Raw genomic sequence first — 19,556 nt, 5'->3', positions numbered from 1 at the left:
TTAACCCTTGGTTAATTATGGCCTGAATAGGTGTTGAATGAATGAATGAATTCCTAGGTTTTTAGCACAATCATTTACCCAATAAGGTGAGGTGAAGGCTGCAGACACGGAAAAAAGTCACTGTCAGCTCTGAAGAGATGATATTTCTACGGCCTGGCATTTAAGTACAAGCCAGGAGTGAAACTGTATTTTTCTTTTGTTTCCCTAAGCCAATTTTAGTTATTCGGAGCATTTCTACACCGCAATTCATGGGAAGAGGGAACCTATGTGATTGCTAAATGGTGTTACATGAAATAAATACACATTTCTAAATGCTGGTAGGAAGGCTAAAGCCATACCAAATGTATACTGCAGTCATTTGAAAAGATTATTTTTTACTATGAGGATGACCTTGATACATTTTAAATAGCCTTTCTCAACATCAGATTGTTCTTTCTTTTGTTACTGGTTCAGTAAGAATCAATAATATCAAGCAATGAGATTAACTAATGAAAGCAACAGGATACACCCTCTCTGTTCACAGAGAACATTCAGAAATGAAGACTGAAGCTTGCCAACTCCTTTTTGGAGCAAAATATGCTTCTGCAGCACAGTTCTTATTCACTGAATTTTCATACTGTGTAATCACTAAAATCAACATCCTTTTTGCCCAGAAGACACCCTTAAAGCAGCAGTTCTCAAATATTTTGTTCTGGGACTTCGTTACGCTCTTAAAAATTATTCAGTACTCCCAAAGAACTTTGCCTATGTGGGTTATATTTATCCATATTTATCATATTAGAAACTAAATTAGAGATTAAAAAAAAGAATATATAAGCTCACATTCCATATAGCCTCTGGAAGACTGCACAGTGTACTTGTAAGATAATGAAATGAAAGATGCAAATTATACTTTTGTGTTATTATAAAAAATTGACTTCACAGGACCCCCAAAGGTTTCTGGGAACTTCCAGGGATCCCTGGACCACACTTTGAGAACTGCTACCTCAGGTCTCTGAAGGTCAGAAAAATGGGTAATAGAATTTAGATAAGGAAGACTCAGTGAAACAGTATTGGTTGGCAAACCGGCAGGGAGAAAACACATAAACTTGGTAATTTCCAAGCACTTCAAACAAGTTTTTACAGGAGCATTAAATTAGAAGAGAACATCAGACTATATCCAGCTATAAAAACATATAAGGTCCTAGACACAGGGGAAGAATATTTACTTTTGCTGATTAACAATGGCTTATGTGTCTCAGAGGCTAAACTTGTTTCTTTCTAACATCAGAAAGTCACATCCTCTCCAAGAAATCTACAGAAGCACGAAATAAATTTTAAAATATAAAATTATATTTGAGGGAGTTCCCTGGTGGCCTAGTGGTTAGGATTCCGGGCTTTCACTACTGTGGCCCGGGTTCAATTCCTGGTCAGGGAATTGAGATCCTGCAAGCTGCGCAGCACGGCCAAGAAAAAAAAAAAGAATTATATTTTATATAATAGCTGTTGTCTTCAGGAAGAGGTGGGGGAAATGTTATACCTAGATAAAAATTTCAGCTTTGGCATAATCTGAAAGAATCAAGTGGCAATGTTTTCTGAGACTTCAATAAAAAGCAGAAAAAACTTTCAGTAACTGAGAAAATCTTAAATTTCATAAGCAAACTCTATTTCTGAATCAGATACTTTCCCACCATCCAACTAATATGCATTACTTGTTGGACTCTATATGCACTGAAATCTGTGTAAAATCTGCTTGTAAGTACATAAGGAAACAAAGCTCAGAGCCCTGCTGAAAAACAGAAGCGGTGCCGTTCTCTGTCAAACTATGTGGTGTGAACTGATTTGGAGCTAAGATTCCATAGCAGAGATGTCAGCAATGATTATGGTTATTTATTTGATTTAAGAAGGAGCAGTAGGACATTAAACACTAAAAAAACATCGACAGGTACTAAATCGAGAACACCTGAGTCTTAGCATGTCTTCCCAGGCGTAAAGTTCTTGCAACACAATGTAAAGACACTGGGAGATTAACCTGACTCCTGCTTTTTATCTGCTTCAAATTCCTTCACCTCGAAGAGCACCGACCAAAAAAAAAAAAAAACCCAACGTGGTTTGGAAATTCTCAACACCAAATTAGAAACAAACCAACACTGAAAGGGTAGGAAACTGTGTTCCTCTTGGGAAAACCTTAGTCTCGCAGGTAACAGTAGCTAATGGCATGGGTCCCAGGGATGGTTCTGTCCTGATTGGAAGACTCTGGGCAAATCAATCTGGTGTCTCAATGTCCTCTTCTGTGACTGGGGACGATGACCCGCCCTCTCTGATCGGTGTAGATAATAAATGAGATAATGAATGTTAACAGTCTGGCATAATGCTGGCTGCAATCAATGTTGACTTTTATAGTCAGACATCCACAGCAAAGATGTAAAGCCGGCACGGTGAGCAGAAACGGGCCTGGCGAATCAGAAAACGAGATAGAATCAAAGAGCAAAAGCTGTATTCAGTAAGGTTCTTGTCTTTACACTTCAAGGTACAAAAATGTTCTTAAACGATGCAGTTGCCAGCGGGGGCGTCATCCGTCTGGGCCCTCGGGAGAGAAGGAGGTGGTCTGCTGTATGCTGCCTCGTCCAGCGTCTAACTCAGGAGCTGACACCACGGTGGCTGCTCGAAGCACCTTTCAATTTTCCAGTGTCTCTACTTGCATCTCTTCTATCTTCTCTCTCTCTTTTTTTTTTTTTTATTAATTTACTCTTTAGTTTTCTTTCCTTCCCTATGACTTAAAAGGAGGGAGGGAGGCTGGAACACATCAATGAGAGGTGTTTGGACCTTGACACTCATCCCTTCCTGCCTCAACCTGGTCTCTAATGACGGCACAGTGAGACGTCTGGTGGGACTGGGCCTTGGTGCCCCCAAGGCGGTTGTGTTAGAGGTGAGGGTGGAGGCAAAGGGACCTCACGGGAGAAACACGGACGTCTAGGGCCTGCCCGCCAAGTCCTCCACTTATTACTGACAGGCCCTGGTCTAAGCATCAACCTTCACAAGCCTCAGTCTTTGCATCTGTACAATGGGGATATGAATACTGACTTCAAAAGGTGGTTGGAAGAATATACTGAACAATATACGTGACAGCACTTTATAAACTTCAACTTATTAGGGAAGAAAAAAGGCAATCACCATAGCAACACGGCCGGACGAGGACTGCTCCACCAAGGAAACTAGGTTAACCACAACCAAGATGCCAAAATCTGGTTTCACCACGAATGCCCGACCAGCGATTTATCACCAGCTTGTCAAAACTTTGTTACCTATGAGTTGATGGATGCTTGTACAAAAATATGGAGGCTGATGGACAAAGTCAAGTCAAAAATAACTTTCAGTACCTCTAATTCTAATCATCCCGAATAAACCAACGACAACTACTACAATTCCTTATTCTTCATTCTATGTTAGGCAACTATGTGTAAGGGGGCACATTCCTTACCCACAAGCTAGACAGGTTTAGGCTCAAGAAACTTAAATCTGGGGAGACCAAAGAAGAACAGCATTCGCCCCTAGTGAAAAAAGGAGGCACGCCTCCAGTTCTTATTTCAACTCGCATACGGCAAAGTATGTGACAATCTGCAAGGAGGACGCTGAGAATCAGTGGTGTCTTGTCTCAGCTGTGCACTGTGCCTCTCTTGTGCCTCTTTATTTCTCATGGCCACTTGTGCCTCTGCATGACTCTGTCCCTCTCAGTGGCTCTGGGGCTCGGCCACTAGCAGAAATTATTTCTAGCTGATCAGTAAATCACGATGGTCATGATTATGGTGTGACCCCTTAGAGCAGTTTCCTGCATCTCCATTTCAGTGCACACATCTCCATACACTTACCTTCAATTCTGTCACCCCAACTTGAGGGGGCCTGGTCCTTCTTCCCCAGGACACGTGGACCCTCCTTCATTGTGTCACCTGTGCTTTTTATTTATCTCTGTTCTGATCTACGTGGCCCCCTCTGTCCTTGACCTCACAGATAGGCAGTGAGTTCATTAGTTCGAGCCCCACCGTCTGCAACTGCAGCTTAGGCAGAAGGGAGACCGTGCCCTCCAGGCCCTCTACCAGGTGGTGAAGCCCCGGAATGACGACCCCGACATCTCCAACACCTGGTTTCCTTCACCTCCACTTTTCTCCTTATGAAATTCTGCCTGAGTCAGAAATTAGTTGATTCTGGTCTGTCATCAGAAAAAAGACATCAATTCCTGCAGCCGCAGACCACATGCATTTGGTAAACACACAACTGACCCAAGACAAAAGGCGCTAGAGTCGGCTGCACCTTCCACTGGTGAAGTCCTCTCCTTCTTTGGGAGGAACACGGCTATATTGCACAAGAATCCCTCAATCGAGTTAAAATATCTACTACAACCCAAAAGAAAGAGTAGCTCTGACGAAATCAAAACTTTACACGAAAGATCCCATCTTTGGCGGACAGATTCCACGATGGCCCCAGTGATGACTGCCCTCCTGTTTGTGTCCCTCGAGTTCATGTCCCCGCCATCCACTTGTCTCGAGTGTGGGTGGGGGCTATGACTTGCTTCTAACCAATGACATACAGCAACCGTGATTCCACTTTAATTGATTACGCAGGGTTCTAACTTCCATCTTACTAGCAGATGCACTCTGTAGACTCTACTCGCTGGGTTTGATGAAGCAAGCCGCTGTGTTGTAAGCTACGCTACAGAGAACCCCAGCCGACCAGGAGCTGAGGCAGCCTCAGGCCAACGGCCAGCAAGGAACTGAGGACCCCAGGCCAACTGCCCACAAAGAACTCAAGGCTGCCAACAGCCATGTGAGCTTAGAAGTGGATCCATCCCCGGTCAAGTTTTCAGATGAGGCCCCGACCCTAGCTGACACCTTGATGACAGCTTCATGAGAAACCCTGAAGCAAAGGCCTCAGCTAAGCAGTGCCTTGATTCCTGACCCACAGAACCCAAGAGATAGCTCATGTGTTGGTCTGAACTTCTACATTTGTGGTAATTTGTTATGTAGCGATAGATACTTCATTCACCATCTGAGCCCCAAATAAAGCTAAGACTGGTAAGCACGTTTAAATTTCCACTTATTAAGAGACAACTTTTCACACTGGGAATTTACTAGTTTAAAAAGATGCTAATTTAATGAGACATTATTTCCTCTCCCCGGGTTCCTTCTTTAAACCTTATTCCTTAATTCCATGTGTTAAGATATCATCAGAAGCCTGAACTTTTCTTTCCTCTTCCTAAACAGAATATAAATACTCAAAATTTCAAAACTTACATGTCTCGAATTCAAGCCCTTCCAACACCAAGCTGAAGAACTTTAAAAAGCCTTAAAAAAAAAAACCCACCTCCTTTTATCTGGCCCCAGAGTTCTATGCAGTCTTTTTAGCTGCATATTCACATCCTCAGACCCATGAGCCAGTATTTAGCTTCCTGCAAATAATTCTTTTCTACATTAAAAGTTTCCATTATTAACAGCTTTGAAAAACTGCAAATCATTCTTACTTACATCCGGAAGTCTGTACAGCTTCATTGTTCTCTGCAAAGTCATATTTCTACTCAAGTGAGAAAATTTCACTTCTACCAATTTTCTGGGGTTTAGTGATCGATGCCAGTATCTGGAATACAATACAGATTTTAAGATCTAATTGATTTCTGACTCTCCAAGTTTTTAACCTTTGTCTAAGCTCAGCTGTTATAGGAGCATTGAATGAACACTTATGTTGGGCCCCGTGTAGTGCTGGGTGCTGGCCCTCTTCCTATGCAATTATTTTATCCGTCATTTTTTACCTCTAAATGATGTCCCAGTTATGTTCCTTTGTTGTTTGTAACCATCCGTCTCTTTCAATAAAGAGAAATCTTAGAATTGCAGAGGGAATATTGATAATGCTCAGTCTGTAAGTACTGAATGAGCACCACAGATTCTAAGATGGCAAACCAAAAAGTTTAAAAACAAGAAAAAACTCTCCTTAAGTTTAGTAGCCTTCACATTTATATAACGCACACCAAAGAACACAACTTTTTGAAAAACAAGCTTGAATTTCTTAAGTGTTTCTAGTTTAGGTACTCGGATGAATGATTATATTAAAATAACACCTGTGAAGTCTTATTTATTCTGCTTATTTATGAATAAGTTAATAGGAGAGAGTCATTTTACAGTTTTGTCTTCTATACTCTGTTTTCCTGAAGTTTCATCTTATTTGAGTCAACAAAAATAACAGAGGGAGATAAACTCTTTCTGATGCTCTAGGAACAGGTTAGTCAAGTGACAATCTGATAAACAATTTTCTTACTAGATTAACCTTTGAAAGCTTGATAAGAGCAGATGAAGAAATAAAAACAGCTTTAGCCTTCTTATTACTCTTAGCAAACGAGTATGAAAAATGGGTTTTTCAGCTGATGTTTATCAAGCTTTTGGAGTAGTTCCTGATAGCACTGGTATAACACTGCGTGTTAGAGAAGGAAAGAAAATCGTACTACAGGGCATCTCGAGATAACTGATGCCCTGGGTTTCCCAAGGCAGAGACTATTCTCTCAAATGGAAGAGACACAGAAATGGAGATGTAGCACCATTAGTATACAGGTGACTGTGGGGTTTATTACGAGAATACTGGGCTAGTGGTTCTTGGTTCTATCTCCATCTCTGCTACCCACCAACCACATCATCACGGGTCGGCCAAAGTCCCTCTGGGTTACTCGGGTGGAGAATAATACTTGTAGCAACATGGCAGGGAGGCTCAAAGCGTTAGGTACAGGTGATATGCAAGATAAAGGTGGGATGCTATTACCTGCATGTGGCCACTGGCTTCGGAAGAACCACTCCAGCGGTATAAACGGCCTGGAAAATCCCTTCCAGGTTCACTCTTCTGGTTATTTCTCGAATCAACACTGGGGCTACCCGTTTTGATCTCAATTTCTTATGAACACAAAGAAAGTTGATTTCGACCATCTTCTTCACACTAAGAAATAAAGGTGTTGAAAATTAGAGCCACCGTAAGAGGAAAACATTTTCAAAAAACAAGACAACACCTATAACATTTCAAAGAATAAGAAACTGAAAGCCCTCCTTTAACACAATATTTAAGAAAAATATTCTATCTTTTAGATATTTCACAGATTCAGCTATTTTCCATACTCCCCCACCAAAATGATCAAAACTCCAGGCTGTGGAGATGCAAACCCTCGTTCTAAATAAATTTGAAAACTTTGGTCTCTTCTGAATTTTCAGTGTAGAAACTGGATCAGCTGTGCCTCAAAGTTTCTATATCTGTTTTTCCTGTAATGTATACAATTACGACGGTAACTGGGTCACCCAGATGCAGAATCTAATAGGACGTTGCTTTGGAGCATAATGCAATACCCAGGATCCCTGGGAAGTGCCTCGACCAGGCCAGAGCTGGTGCTTTTCTGAGCGACAATAAGCCTTCTAGAGCTTCAAAGCCCATCCTCTGCTCTGGTTCCAGATACGCAGGCATTTCATTTGGCACAAAATATTCCTTGAGATCAAATGCTTTTCAGCAGTAAATAAGCTCACCCAGTACACTGAAAGGTGAAGAGACCTATTATGCATTAGATCTTCGTGTTTCATAACTGTATCTTTGACTTTCTGGGCTGAAGACCCAGAGCAAAAATGGAACAGACATATCCTGTGGATAGAAAGACTTAAAAAGAATCCCTCGAGCAATTTTTTCCCCAGAAACAAATCTGAAATACCTATTTACAGTTTTGTTTTTTCTGCTACGTATATATATATACATACCTGTGTGTGCATGTATGAGATTGAGAGGCAGAGAGAGAAAAAAGATAGAGAAAAATACAGCTCTTTTTTTTGGTCACTGTTCACAACCTGTTTTTTTATGAATTATTTTTAACTTTATTTTTTAGAGCAGTTTTAGGTTCCCAGCAAAACTGAGCAGGAAGTACAGTTTCCATACACCTCTGCCCTCCCCACGCACACAACCTCCCTCATCATCAGCAGCCTGCATTCAGTCATTTCAAAAAGCCTATTCTAGGGGATTCCCTGGTGGTCCAGTGGTTAGGACTCCACGCTTCCACTGCAGGGGCCGCAGGTTCCATCCCTGGCTGGGGAACTAAGATCCCACATGCCGCGCAGCGCGGCCAAAAAAAGAAAAAAAAAAAAAGCCTATTCTCATCATAATTCTTGGAGAAGCAATGTATCAAAACTGACAAGCTTCACTATGTACCTGTCGTAGATCCGAATGTTCGCGGGAATGGCGCTGATGAACCCCACTAGTTTTCTGTTCGAAGACACCCTGACTCCACAGTGCCACTGGAGGAGCCAGCCTGGGGGCCGCAGAGCCCTGAAGTCGGTGCGGGCAAGGAAAACAGGTGCGGTGAGTGTCCAGGAAAACAGGGACACACAGAGACAGGCCAACCCCACCTCGCCCTGTCCCCAGCAGGCACACGTAACCGGCGAGACTCACCACAGCAGGAACTCGGGCGAATAGTCAAACCGGAACATGTTGTCGTCATCTTCCACGTAATTCTCATTCAGCAGCGTGTACAGCTCCCTGAGCTACGAGACCAAACAAGCGTCCTGCCTGTGAGGCTTGGGACCAGCGCAGAAGCAACCCACGCCAACTCGGGGACCGAGGTCGAGGGTTTTACTCACCACTTCGGCGTTACCCAAATCTAAAGTGTCCCACATAAAACCCTGCGGCAGGGAATACGGTTCTTGACGCACGTTTTCTTTATCAGCTTCAATTGCGCCATGAGATGTTATTACTTCATCTGGGACGGGGAGGAGGGGAAAAATAAAGACAAAAAGAGAGACGATTCAATTACAGAGTGTCCTGATGATCCAAGATGGTCAGTTACAGGAAACAAAAGCATGCTTATTAGGGCTCTTGAGTTCCATATAATCCTTAAAAGTACTGGATCGTTTCAGCTGCTGCCAGCGTGAAGCGGGGTGGTTACGCAGTGGTGGAGGGTTACGGTAGTGGACCAGTTACAGGAGAAATCCTCTGTCATCCCCTGGCAAACTGGACATTACGAAACAATGGTGACTTCTCAGTCTGAACTCCTAGATTACAGATTAATCATTCGGCACAACTGCCGGCGACACAGGCTTGATACGACCGCCTTAGAGACGTTTTCTGTTTAACTCTGCTTTTTCAACAAACGGGGGGCAAGGGCTGCAGTGACCTGACCCTTCCCAGCAAAATTCAAAATTAATTTCAGGACTGTTTACTTCTGTCTGGGCACAGTGCAAGCCATCAGTGTCTCCAGCGATTTCCACAAAGGCGCCCTTTCCCACTTCTTCCTCCGGAGCTTCCCAGCGAGGCTGGGATAAAATCCAGGCCCTTGACCGTGGCCACTGCTTGCCTGGCCACCGTCGACACATCTACCCAGCCCTGCCCTCGGGGCTGCGGGCCCACCGCCCTCCCTCGGACTGGGCCTCTGCTCAGAAGGCCTGTCCCCCGCCTTTCACACGGCTGGCCGCCGGCATTTTTTCAGCTATAACCTTACACGTAACGTCCTCACAGCACCCTCCCCGACCACAGCTCCTTCCTACAGGGAGTATATCCTCCCCGCCAGCCCACCGTTTATCCTGCTTTCCCACCACTGCTTCCCGGGTCTGCGCCCCAGTGCCTGGCATTTAGTGGTAGACACTCAAACAATATCTGCTGAATAAATGACCTTCAGGTACGGTTACTACCACCACAGACCTTTCTACAGGGGGGAAGTCACAGGGTTTGTACCAGCCCCGAGGGGTTTCTTCTTCCCTTCTTCCTAATCCTTAACTCGGCACGTTCATCTTATCTCCACTCTACCAGCACACCCCCAAGTGAATACCTCAGGCTCCAGGGTCAGCCCTAGGAGCCAGATTCCCAGCTGTTCCCCTGGGGTTCCTTGGGAGTTGCCCAGGGCTTGGCCGATCCACACAATACCAGGGGCCCACCAGCTAGGTGTCTTTGACTGAACCGGGACATGGCTCTGGAGAGAAACGAAGAGGCAGAGTCTCCCTGACTTTCAACTGTTCTCCCCGACCTCAGGCTCCCTCTTCCGCCATTAACCTGGTGTTGCCTTGATTGAGGTACGTAAAGAACATTCTAGGAACCCGAGAACACTGCAGGGATTTAGGGGAGGGGTCGAAACGAGGTGAGCGGCGGGGCTATCTTCCCAAAGAGGTGCGCTGGGGTGAGGTGACAGCTGGAAGAGAATTTTCTCCCCTGGGCAGTGACCCAAAAGCCCCCAGCAGAACTTAGCCAAACCCAATACATTCAGATCAATAAACCTACACCCCTGTAGCTAATGGTCACTCAATTCAATGTCATTTAAAATCCAGTAAACTCATGCTAGAGGGTCTTCCTCCACTACCAAATAATTTCTAGAGCCTGAAAGAAAAAAAATCAAGCAAAGATAATTGCTTTCCTCTTTCTTTCATGCTCTGAAGCTCATGATTTTGAAGCTGCTTGGCGTGGGCATGGGTGGAAAAAGAATGGTCACTTTTAAAAAGTTTGAAACCCATTATTTGAAGGCACAGAGGAGGACTGTTCCTTGCTTTATATTTGTTAAAACTGATTATGTGTACGTAACTGGGCTAATAAGAGTTTGGGATGGAGATGAATACCTTCTATTATACAGATTTTGGAGCTGGAACTATCAAGGAAGAAAAATATGGAAATAATATATGGAAATATGTATCTTCATATAAACATACGACAAAGCAGCAGGTTTAGCTTGTAATACATTGAAAAACATTTTTATGGCATTTATATCATCTTTTTTCTGGCATAATGTGAAAGAGTAACAATGAAATTATTAAGTTTCTTTATTAATTATTAAATTATTAATTTAATAATTATTAAATTATTAAGTTTACAGAACCTTAAGTGGTAAAAGTTCAAGTGAAATGTGATGGAGCAGGCCAGGCACCGAGGGAAAGAGGCCTATTACAGATTTTTACACGACCCAGAGCACTTATGAAGGCCTTCACGGGGTGTCCCAATTCGCTTATTATACTGGAATGTTATCACATTGGTAATAATTAATAACATGGGTGAATGTTCAGAATCCTATTGTTAATCAGAGCAAAATTTTCCATTTCAGTAAGATTTAACAGGGCAAATTTTCTGTGTCTTTTGGGATAACTGAGGTGTGAGATTGCTAAAAATTTATGCAGAAGAAAAACCACTCCATGAAGATCAGAACCAAAAAACTGGGGGTGGGCGAGAGCCCTCTTATATACATATATTTAATACACTAATGTTTGAAGTGTGGGGAAACTATATTTTTTATAGGGACAGGAGCTAGATTAAAATTGTTGTTACTGAAAGCCAATGTCGCCACCCAACACTTATTTTAGGAAGAAAAGTATGACTTTTGTATAAATTTCGAATCTGTGGTCTAAAACAAATCATATAAGTGAAGTAAAGTCTCTTCTGTGTTTTTTTGTTTGTTGTTAACCCAGCTTTGTTTTTGGGGGGAAAAGGCAGAAAAGCTTACTTAGTTTGGGTACCGGCTGCGTGTCCCAAAACTGGTATCTGTGTTTGGCAGCCTCATCAATGTTCCTGGCGGGGCCCTGGCATGCGGATAACAGCTCCATTGCCCTCTGGATATCCTGCAACTTCTGCATTGGAATGGTGGGATTCTACAACAGCAAAGACACACAGACACAAAATATGAGGAAGCTGCCGCTGCTCCCAAACCTGGGGCAGGTCCACGTGCACCCGCACTGGAGACTATACAGCGTTCGCTGGAGAAACGCACAATCCTCCTCTACGTCTGGCCCTTGGGCTCAAGTATGCTAACGTATTAAAATACAAGCAAACGTACTGGGTTAAAGGCAACAACAGTCCTATAGCTTCAATGGGGCTCTGACAGTCTGGGAACTCTCAAGCAAACCGAAGCACTCTCTGCTTCAGTTTCCCACCCATCTGCAAAGGGTCCTCGGTCCTCACCATTAACTACTCATGTGGGCGGAGCAGCAGAGAGGAGTGCCAGTGCCATGCAAATGTTACTGTCACACAGCAGCCGGTCAGACTCCAGCCTTGGCTTCGCTGTTGGGGTTAATGCTCGGCAGGAGCAACGTGGGGACAAGGGAAATAACTTCTAGAATGGAAACCAGGCAGACAAGGGAAATTTTAGTTCATAAAAAGAAAGAAAGAAATCTGAACTTAGTGCTGGGCTGGGAAGGAAGTTCATCAGGAAAGGACTCTCTAAGGATGCCTTCTCCTGGACCACACCCCGCCCTCTCCCAATTCTGACGCTCCTCCAGAGACAGCGAGGGTGAGCAGTTTCCTCTGTGAATTCAGGTCTTCTGCAACCATAAAAGCCTTTTCTCCCCAACCCAAGCGTTGGAAATAACCTCCCTTTTAAGTAATGCATATCCTCAGTCTATAAAATTGACAATGCCTTTAAATACTAAAGTTCCTTCCTCAAAGCCAATATTCCTGTCATCTCTGAAGATCCCGCAGCTCTTTTTTTTTTTTTTTTGGGAAATCCCTCATGGAAAATGAGACTATAATTGAAATGAGCAAGTGGCATGTAGGACTGAATATGGAAATCAGTGAGGTTTGTTCAACATGTGAAATTATCTATTAGTTTTAGAATTTTGATGCCATACAAAGAATGCTCTTCACTGTGGGTTCAGAATTGGTTAGAAGGCGTCTCAGAGTCTTCGGTTTCCCTGTATGTCAACACCATGGGCACCAAGGAAAGGTACCATCGACCCTCAATGGTTTATTAACAGCAGCTCTGCACTTCTGTTCCGTTTTGAGTCTGAAGTCTGTGGTCTGGAGCAAATCTTTTAATCTGGGAAGCTTGCTTGTTTGACCCAGTACAAAACAGGGTTTACTTAATAAAGACCATCCTGTGGTGGCTTTACTCACTGGGTCCCCTTAAGATTCTTGCCCCTAAAATGATTCCAAGAAACAAAGTGCTGGAGTCTAACCAGAGGTAGCTTGAAGTCTTAATGTCTCCTCTTGGAAGTCTAACAGCATCACCCAGGACTGCCACAAATTTTGTAAGCCATTTATCTTACATTTTGATTGATGTCTGAATCATCAGGTTCATATATACCAATGACACATACTAATTTAACAAAATAATTTTGTTGTTCTAATTTACTGTATCTTTATATTTCTCTTGTTTGGGCCTCTTTTGAACCTCCCACACAAAAGTAACTGATTTCTAGCAAAATGAAATTTACATTCACTTGAACCCTCAACAGTACAATCAACTAGGAGACCTGCAACTTACATAAGGTGAGAGCACAGCATATTTCAGCTAGTAATGCTTGAACATGCACCCGTTTATCTTAAAATAGGCCAAGTAGAACCCAGTCTTACAAAAATGTACCTACAGTATCTGCACCGAATTTGCCACGGTAACCCTTCTTTCCTGCTATTTGAGTTAAATCCTCTAACAGGACTACATCAAACTCCAACCCTTTTGTAACAAACATGCATCAGCATCTTTGTTCCAAAGGAGCCAATGATGGTACCCCGTCTGCATGAAGAAGGCTTCAGAGTGCTTTCTGCCTTGGCAGGTTGACCAGCAGTCTTTACATGAAATCACCATTCATGAAATAGTCATATTCCAATGCTCACTATTAAATGCTTTCGTTTTTTATTGAAGTTAGGTTGATTCACAATATTATATTAGCTTCAGGTGTACAATATAGTGAGTCAATATTTTTATAGATGACACTCAGAGTAGATTCAAGTAAGTACAACTTTCAAATCCAGAGCGACAGAGCAGTAAGGAAAACTCAGCTATGATAAAGTCTTAAACCTATCCAATCACCTACCACAGCAGCACCAGATGGGGTGTTCGGAAAGGTGAGAATGTGTATTGACCCCGCATTAGCCTCCCACTATCATATTCTGGTGTAAGAGTCAGACACGCCTCTTTTCCTCCATATCTGCTCCTTGGGAAATACTAAACATCAACTGTTCTCTTTGCCCATTATTTTCCAATTTAATACCTTGGAAAAAATGTTCAAGTCCTTCATCACTAAGAAGTGTACAAGAACCCAAATATCATTTTATTTTGGTTCTTGAGCGTAGACCACAATATTCTCTAAACTGAAGAATCTCTAAAGGTCACTGTAATTGACGGTGTTAATGTAGAGCTGGCATCAGTTTCAGGGAAAGGAGCCGCAGTTTTTAAAATGCAGTAAAAAGCCCACATTAAAACAATTTTGACTTAGTCTTCATGAAAAAAGAAAAGAATTTCTCTACCATACCATGGTAGCAGTTCCTCCTGCCTTGCCTGGCTGTAGTTTCTTTTTCTTCTTTTTTTTTTTAAACTCCAACCACCCACTCATTTTATTTTTTAATTTTTAAAAATTTAAGAAGTATAGCTGATTTACAATGCTGTGTTAATTCCTGCTGTACAGCAAAGTGACTCAGTTATACATATATGTATTTTTTTTTCATATTCTTTTCCATTGTGGTTTGTCACAGGATATTGAATATAGTTCCCCACGCTATACAGTAGGACTTTGTTGTTTATCCATCCTACATATACTAGTCTGCCTCTGCTAATCCCAAATTCCCGTTCTGTAGTTTCTTATAAGTGACCAGAGGCAGGGGAAGGGCCCTAAATCACCAGGGGTACAGGGCTGGGCAGCAGCTGATGGTGATGACAGAAAGAATAAGGAGACGGTCACAACTGCATGTAAATAACACATTTGTCTGATGAAGTAACAATGAGAAATGGAAAAGATATCTTGCCAGCTTACGGTGCACCTTATATGAGTTACCTTGGAACTTATGTCTGTGGATAGACTATTTATTACCAGAGAAGCAAGTTGAAAAGCTAGTGAGGGAAACTGCACTTTCTTCTCACCCCACAAAGGCAATCAGGGAAAAATTGGGGCAAGGAATTTTCCTTCTCAGTGATTCCTGGTCCTTATGTGTAAAACAGGTAACAATGGCAACAAAACTACCTGCAAGACTCACTCAACGTCGTAAGATGTAAAGTTTGTGCAAGAAAAAAAACTGAGACCCCCACAAAACTGGCGTAATGGTAACAACTGCCATGTATACACTGTGCTTCACAGCAGAGGTCCCACCCCCAGGGCCACGGACTGGTACCGGTCCGTGGCCTGTTAGGAATCGGGCTGCACAGCAGGAGGCGAGTGGCGGGTGAGTGAGAGAAGCTGCATCTGTATTTACAGCCGCTCCCCATCGCTCGCGTTACCGCCTGAGCTCCGCCTCCTGTCAGCATTATGGTGAGTTGTATAATTATTTTATTATATATTACAATGTAATAATAATAGAAATAAAGTGCACAATAAATGTAATGTGCTTGAATCATCCCGAAACCATCCCCCCAACCCTGGTCCATGGAAAAACTGTCTTCCACGAAACCAGTCCCTGGTGCCGAAAAGGTTGGGGACCGCTGCTTTACATGGTATAAAAACCATGTTATAAAGATGGTCTGATTGTGACCTCATTAACAACCTATGAGCTGGGGAGGAGGCATGTCCCCAAGTTGCAGATGAAATGAGCTTAAGGAGGGGCAGAGCCTGGCAAAGCCTCACAGCCTGAGAGCTTTGGGGCAGGACCGAGCTCCTGCCATGATACCATGCACTACCCAACTTACTTGGAGCTACAACAATCAGATAACCTCTGCTTTGTTATACTTCTAACTCTACCCCTTTTCACTGTGAGTTTCTGGCATCGAGGGCTCTGTGTTTCCTTGGGCCCAGCACACAAGGTCCCTGTTCACAGCCAGGATGATGCGTGGCCCTAGGGAAGTGGCGCCTAGCATCGGCATCTCCAGAAGCATACAAAGATGCAGGGCCCAGCAAGACCACTTCTGGTTTGGTCCAAAATGGGTTACTTCCTACCCTTGGCAACAGAATTAAGAATGGCCGCTGCAGACTGGTCCAAGGCAAAGTCAACGTGAGACTTACCCATGGTTGCTCCTGCTGAAACCTGCTGCAAGATGGTGCTGTGCTATTCAGGTAATTAGACACCCAGAAAAATGAAAATGTGAATATCTTCTGAACAAAAGGGAATCAAATATTAAGCCTAACTACAAAAAAACCCCCTAAAAACCAGAAACAAAAACCTAACAAGGTCACGGTGAGACTTTCTTCTATGACTACAACCTACGTACTAATTCACTGAGAAAGGGGGAATGTGGGCAGAATACACACACACACAGAAGCCCAGCACGGACCTCTTAGTTTTCTGGGTGCCAGCGTCAGTTCTGGGAAGGCTGTAAATACCCTGCTGTGACCACGCAGCACACAGTCACGGCAACACCCTAACTACACCTCTGACCCAACAGGGCACTCGCCTAAGCTGCCCGGACCCGCTTTCACACGCATGGGACACCACGGAGGTTAAAATAAAGCATGGTTCTCACTTTTGAAGGCGGCTGAATTTTAATCTCCTGGGAATCAGATGCCGAGTCTGACTTGGTGCCTCCGGAATTCGGTTTCTCCTTTTTTCTCTTCTGTTTCTTCTTTTTCTTTTTGGCACCCAAATCACCTCCGGGACTTCTGTTAGGAAATTCACAGGGTTTGTAAAAACAACAACAGGTCATTATGTAAAATCTGAATTGCATGAAATTAATCATTTAGGAAAAACACATGTTATACACAGGAGGGAAAAACTAAGTTAGGACGTGCAATATTCTGATTGATAAAAAATATATATTTTTTCAGATGACCAAAATATATATTTTTCATCTGTATTTGGTCTTGATCCATGGCTCCTGGGTCACAGCTTCCAAAACACTTGGAGTTTCCTAACAGATTAGAACTTAAAGGTGTCCCTTATGTCATGTTAAGGAGGTCACTTCTGGAAGCATCTAAGGACGGGGGCAGGTCGCCAGGGGAGCCAACCCTGTGATTAGAGGGTTGGAATTTTCAATCTCATCTCCCTGGGGCTGGAGGTTGAATCGAACACCAATGGCCAATGATGTAATCAATCATGCCTATGTAAGGGAGCCTCCATAAAAACCCAACAGGATGGGGGTTCAGAGAGCTTCCAGGTTGGTGATTTCTCTCCACGTGGAGATTTGGGGACAGTGGCGCCTGGAGAGGACATGGAAGCTCTGCGCCCCTTCCCCATACCTTGCCCTGTGCATCTCTTCCATCTGGCTGTTTCTGAGTTACATCCTTTTATAATAAACAGGTGATCTAGAAAGTAAATGTTTCTCTGAGTTCTGTGAGCTGCTCTAGCAAATTGACCGAACCTAAGGAGGGGGGTCTTAGGAACCTCCAGTCTGTAGCCCGGTCAGAAGCACATGTGACAACCTGGGTTTATGCCTTGGAGGGGTCGGGGGGGATAGTCTCATGGGACTGAGCCCCTAACCTGTGGGATCTGATGCTGTCTCTGCGTAGATGGTGTCAGAACTGAGATGAATTTCAGGACACCCAGCTGGCGTCTGAGAATTGCTTGGGGCTATGTGGAAACCCTCCACCCCTACCTCCCCACTGGAACCGGGTCCAGGAACTCAGAAGAATATTAGTCTACGCTCAGTCATCCTGCAGGGTGCTTAGATGTCATTTAAGCAGGAAAACTGTAGCAATAAACTCTATTTTATCACCAAAGTCAAATAGCTTTCACAGGTATCACTGCTCCACTAACTTACTTTTTAATCAGCCTTTTCAGGGAGAGATACATGTCGTAAAATATTCCATTATAAACATCTCTTGGGCACAACAAACCACGAATCTTGACACAAGAGAACCAAAGAAAGGGCATCTCTGCTGGGGGTGGCACTTTTTCTAATAAAGATTTTTATTAGAAGGATTAACAATAAAAAAAACTCTACAAGAAAAAAAATAAGTTCACTGGTAAAACATTTGTTTGGAACCCTTGTCATCTTAGAGCTGTAATCTTCTGAAAGAGAAAAAGAGACACAAGGAGATTTAAAATTTCTCTTTCTTTGGGCCTACTCTCCCACAGTATTCCCAGAAGGTAAATTCAAATTTCGAGTCAGAGATTATTATTGCATTATCCCCTGATGCAGGGAAAAGTGATGGAAATAAGCAATTCTGTTCTATTGTTCTTAATTAGCTCTATCTGTTCCTATTTTCTTTCTTGAATTTTTACCTAATTATCAAATACATATTCATTATATAAGACACAAATGTCATTAATTAACAGCCTTATAACAGGGTCCCTCAAAGGCAGCCAATAGTTCTTCTGGTATAAATTCTTCTAAAATAGTCTTTCTTCTCTAAGCATGCCTTCGTTTTTACTACGAGTAAGTTTTCAACAAAAATTGAATCTTAAACACACTATTTTGAAACCTGGCTTTTTTTCTCCTTCCACTTAACAAATGTGTCTTGGATTTCTTTCTTTCCATGTCAGGATATATTGAGCTACCTCATTTCTTTTTAGCAACTGGGTAGCATTCCATTGTGTTAGTATATCATATTTTATGTAACCATTCCTATATAAAATATGCTGCTGCAAAAAATACTCTGGTACTTACATCTTTGTGCATTCATGCTAGTATGTCCAAAGGTGGAAATGTGAGGTCAGAGGGCATGCACATTTTTAGTTTCAGTGGATAGTTAAGCCTGCTTTACTAATTACTATTCCAGTTTCCACTATACCAACAGTAAATCAGTTTCTGGTTCTGAATACAAGGAGCTTGGAAGTCACCACTCCATCCCAGCATGCTGAAAAATCAACAGTTCTTCTGAGATCCCTAAGGGAGGGAGGCAAGGACACAGGACAAACTGCTGCCCCCAAGGTTGGAGAGACAGCTTCTGGGAGCAGAGACTCACGCGTGGAAACCTCCATGGGAGCCGGCGCTCAGGCAGGAACCCCTGGACCGCGATTCACAGAGCCCTGGAGGCTACATGTGGACAAGCCCGGGAGTTACGAGCCCAGTCACAGGGGCTCCCACGCTTGTGTGAGTTTTACCCCCAGGAGCGCAGTCAGGTTCCCACAGAAGAGAGCGGCGAAAAATCCCCTCGTGCTTCTGGTAGAGGGAGGGGAAGAGGAATCATTTCTGAAATCGGCCAGACGTTCTGTGCTTCTTAACAAGGCCTGTCCTCAGCAGAAACTAGTCAACCAGAGCCTAAGCAGCTGGGCTACGGTCAGAGCGTAACTAATCTGGGGGAAAGAAATACCTGGCTCCAGCCCCCGTTAGCCATCTGTTCCCATCTGTGAGCTCACGGTCCAGGGGCGCAGGCTCACTAAAAGCCTGAGGCCGGATCACAGGACCCTGCAATGCCTCCTGCCCCACACGCCTCACCACCGCATGACCAAAGGCCTACTTACAGCAGCTCCTTTTACCCAGGACATCACGTCTGGCTATCAAGAAAAAACTGCAAGGCGTTCCAAAAGGCCAAAAACGCGGTTGGAAAAGATACAGCAAGCATCAGAGCCAGACGTGGCAGGGACGGTGGAATGATCGGGCCTGGGATTTGAAACAACTATGATTAATATGCTAAGGGCTCAAATGGACAGAGTAGACAGCGTACGAGAACAGACGGGCAATGTAAGCAGAGATGAAATCCTAAGAAAGAACCGAGAAGAATCAAAAACGCTGCGACAGAAATGAAGAATGTCTTTGACGGGCTTATTAGTAGACTGGACGTGGCTGAGGACAGAATCTCTGA

The 19,556-nt window shown here is 43.4% G+C and overlaps 1 protein-coding gene across 3 annotated transcripts in view; it reads right to left on the bottom strand.

The window, feature by feature from the left end:
* Positions 1–19,556, bottom strand: part of NMT2 (N-myristoyltransferase 2) — a 57,208-nt gene that overhangs the window by 12,966 nt on the left and 24,686 nt on the right. For 2 of the 3 annotated variants that reach the window (XM_059910175.1, XM_059910189.1), the window contains exons 2-8: positions 16,337–16,472; positions 11,459–11,603; positions 8,622–8,740; positions 8,434–8,525; positions 8,194–8,310; positions 6,778–6,948; positions 5,499–5,607 (exon numbers count right to left, since the gene is read on the bottom strand). In XM_059910175.1, the coding sequence (XP_059766158.1) occupies positions 5,499–5,607; positions 6,778–6,948; positions 8,194–8,310; positions 8,434–8,525; positions 8,622–8,740; positions 11,459–11,603; positions 16,337–16,472 (889 nt within the window). Of the gene's footprint in view, positions 1–5,498; positions 5,608–6,777; positions 6,949–8,193; positions 8,311–8,433; positions 8,526–8,621; positions 8,741–11,458; positions 11,604–16,336; positions 16,473–17,569; positions 17,639–19,556 lie in introns of those variants that run through there. The other variant, XM_059910183.1, reaches the window with a different exon arrangement.

The sequence above is a fragment of the Balaenoptera ricei genome, chromosome 2 (genome assembly GCF_028023285.1).
Source record: "Balaenoptera ricei isolate mBalRic1 chromosome 2, mBalRic1.hap2, whole genome shotgun sequence".
In the NCBI taxonomy this organism is placed as follows: domain Eukaryota; kingdom Metazoa; phylum Chordata; class Mammalia; order Artiodactyla; family Balaenopteridae; genus Balaenoptera; species Balaenoptera ricei.
Note: the sequence above shows the minus strand (reverse complement) of the source record. Positions and strands in the feature narration are given on the sequence as shown.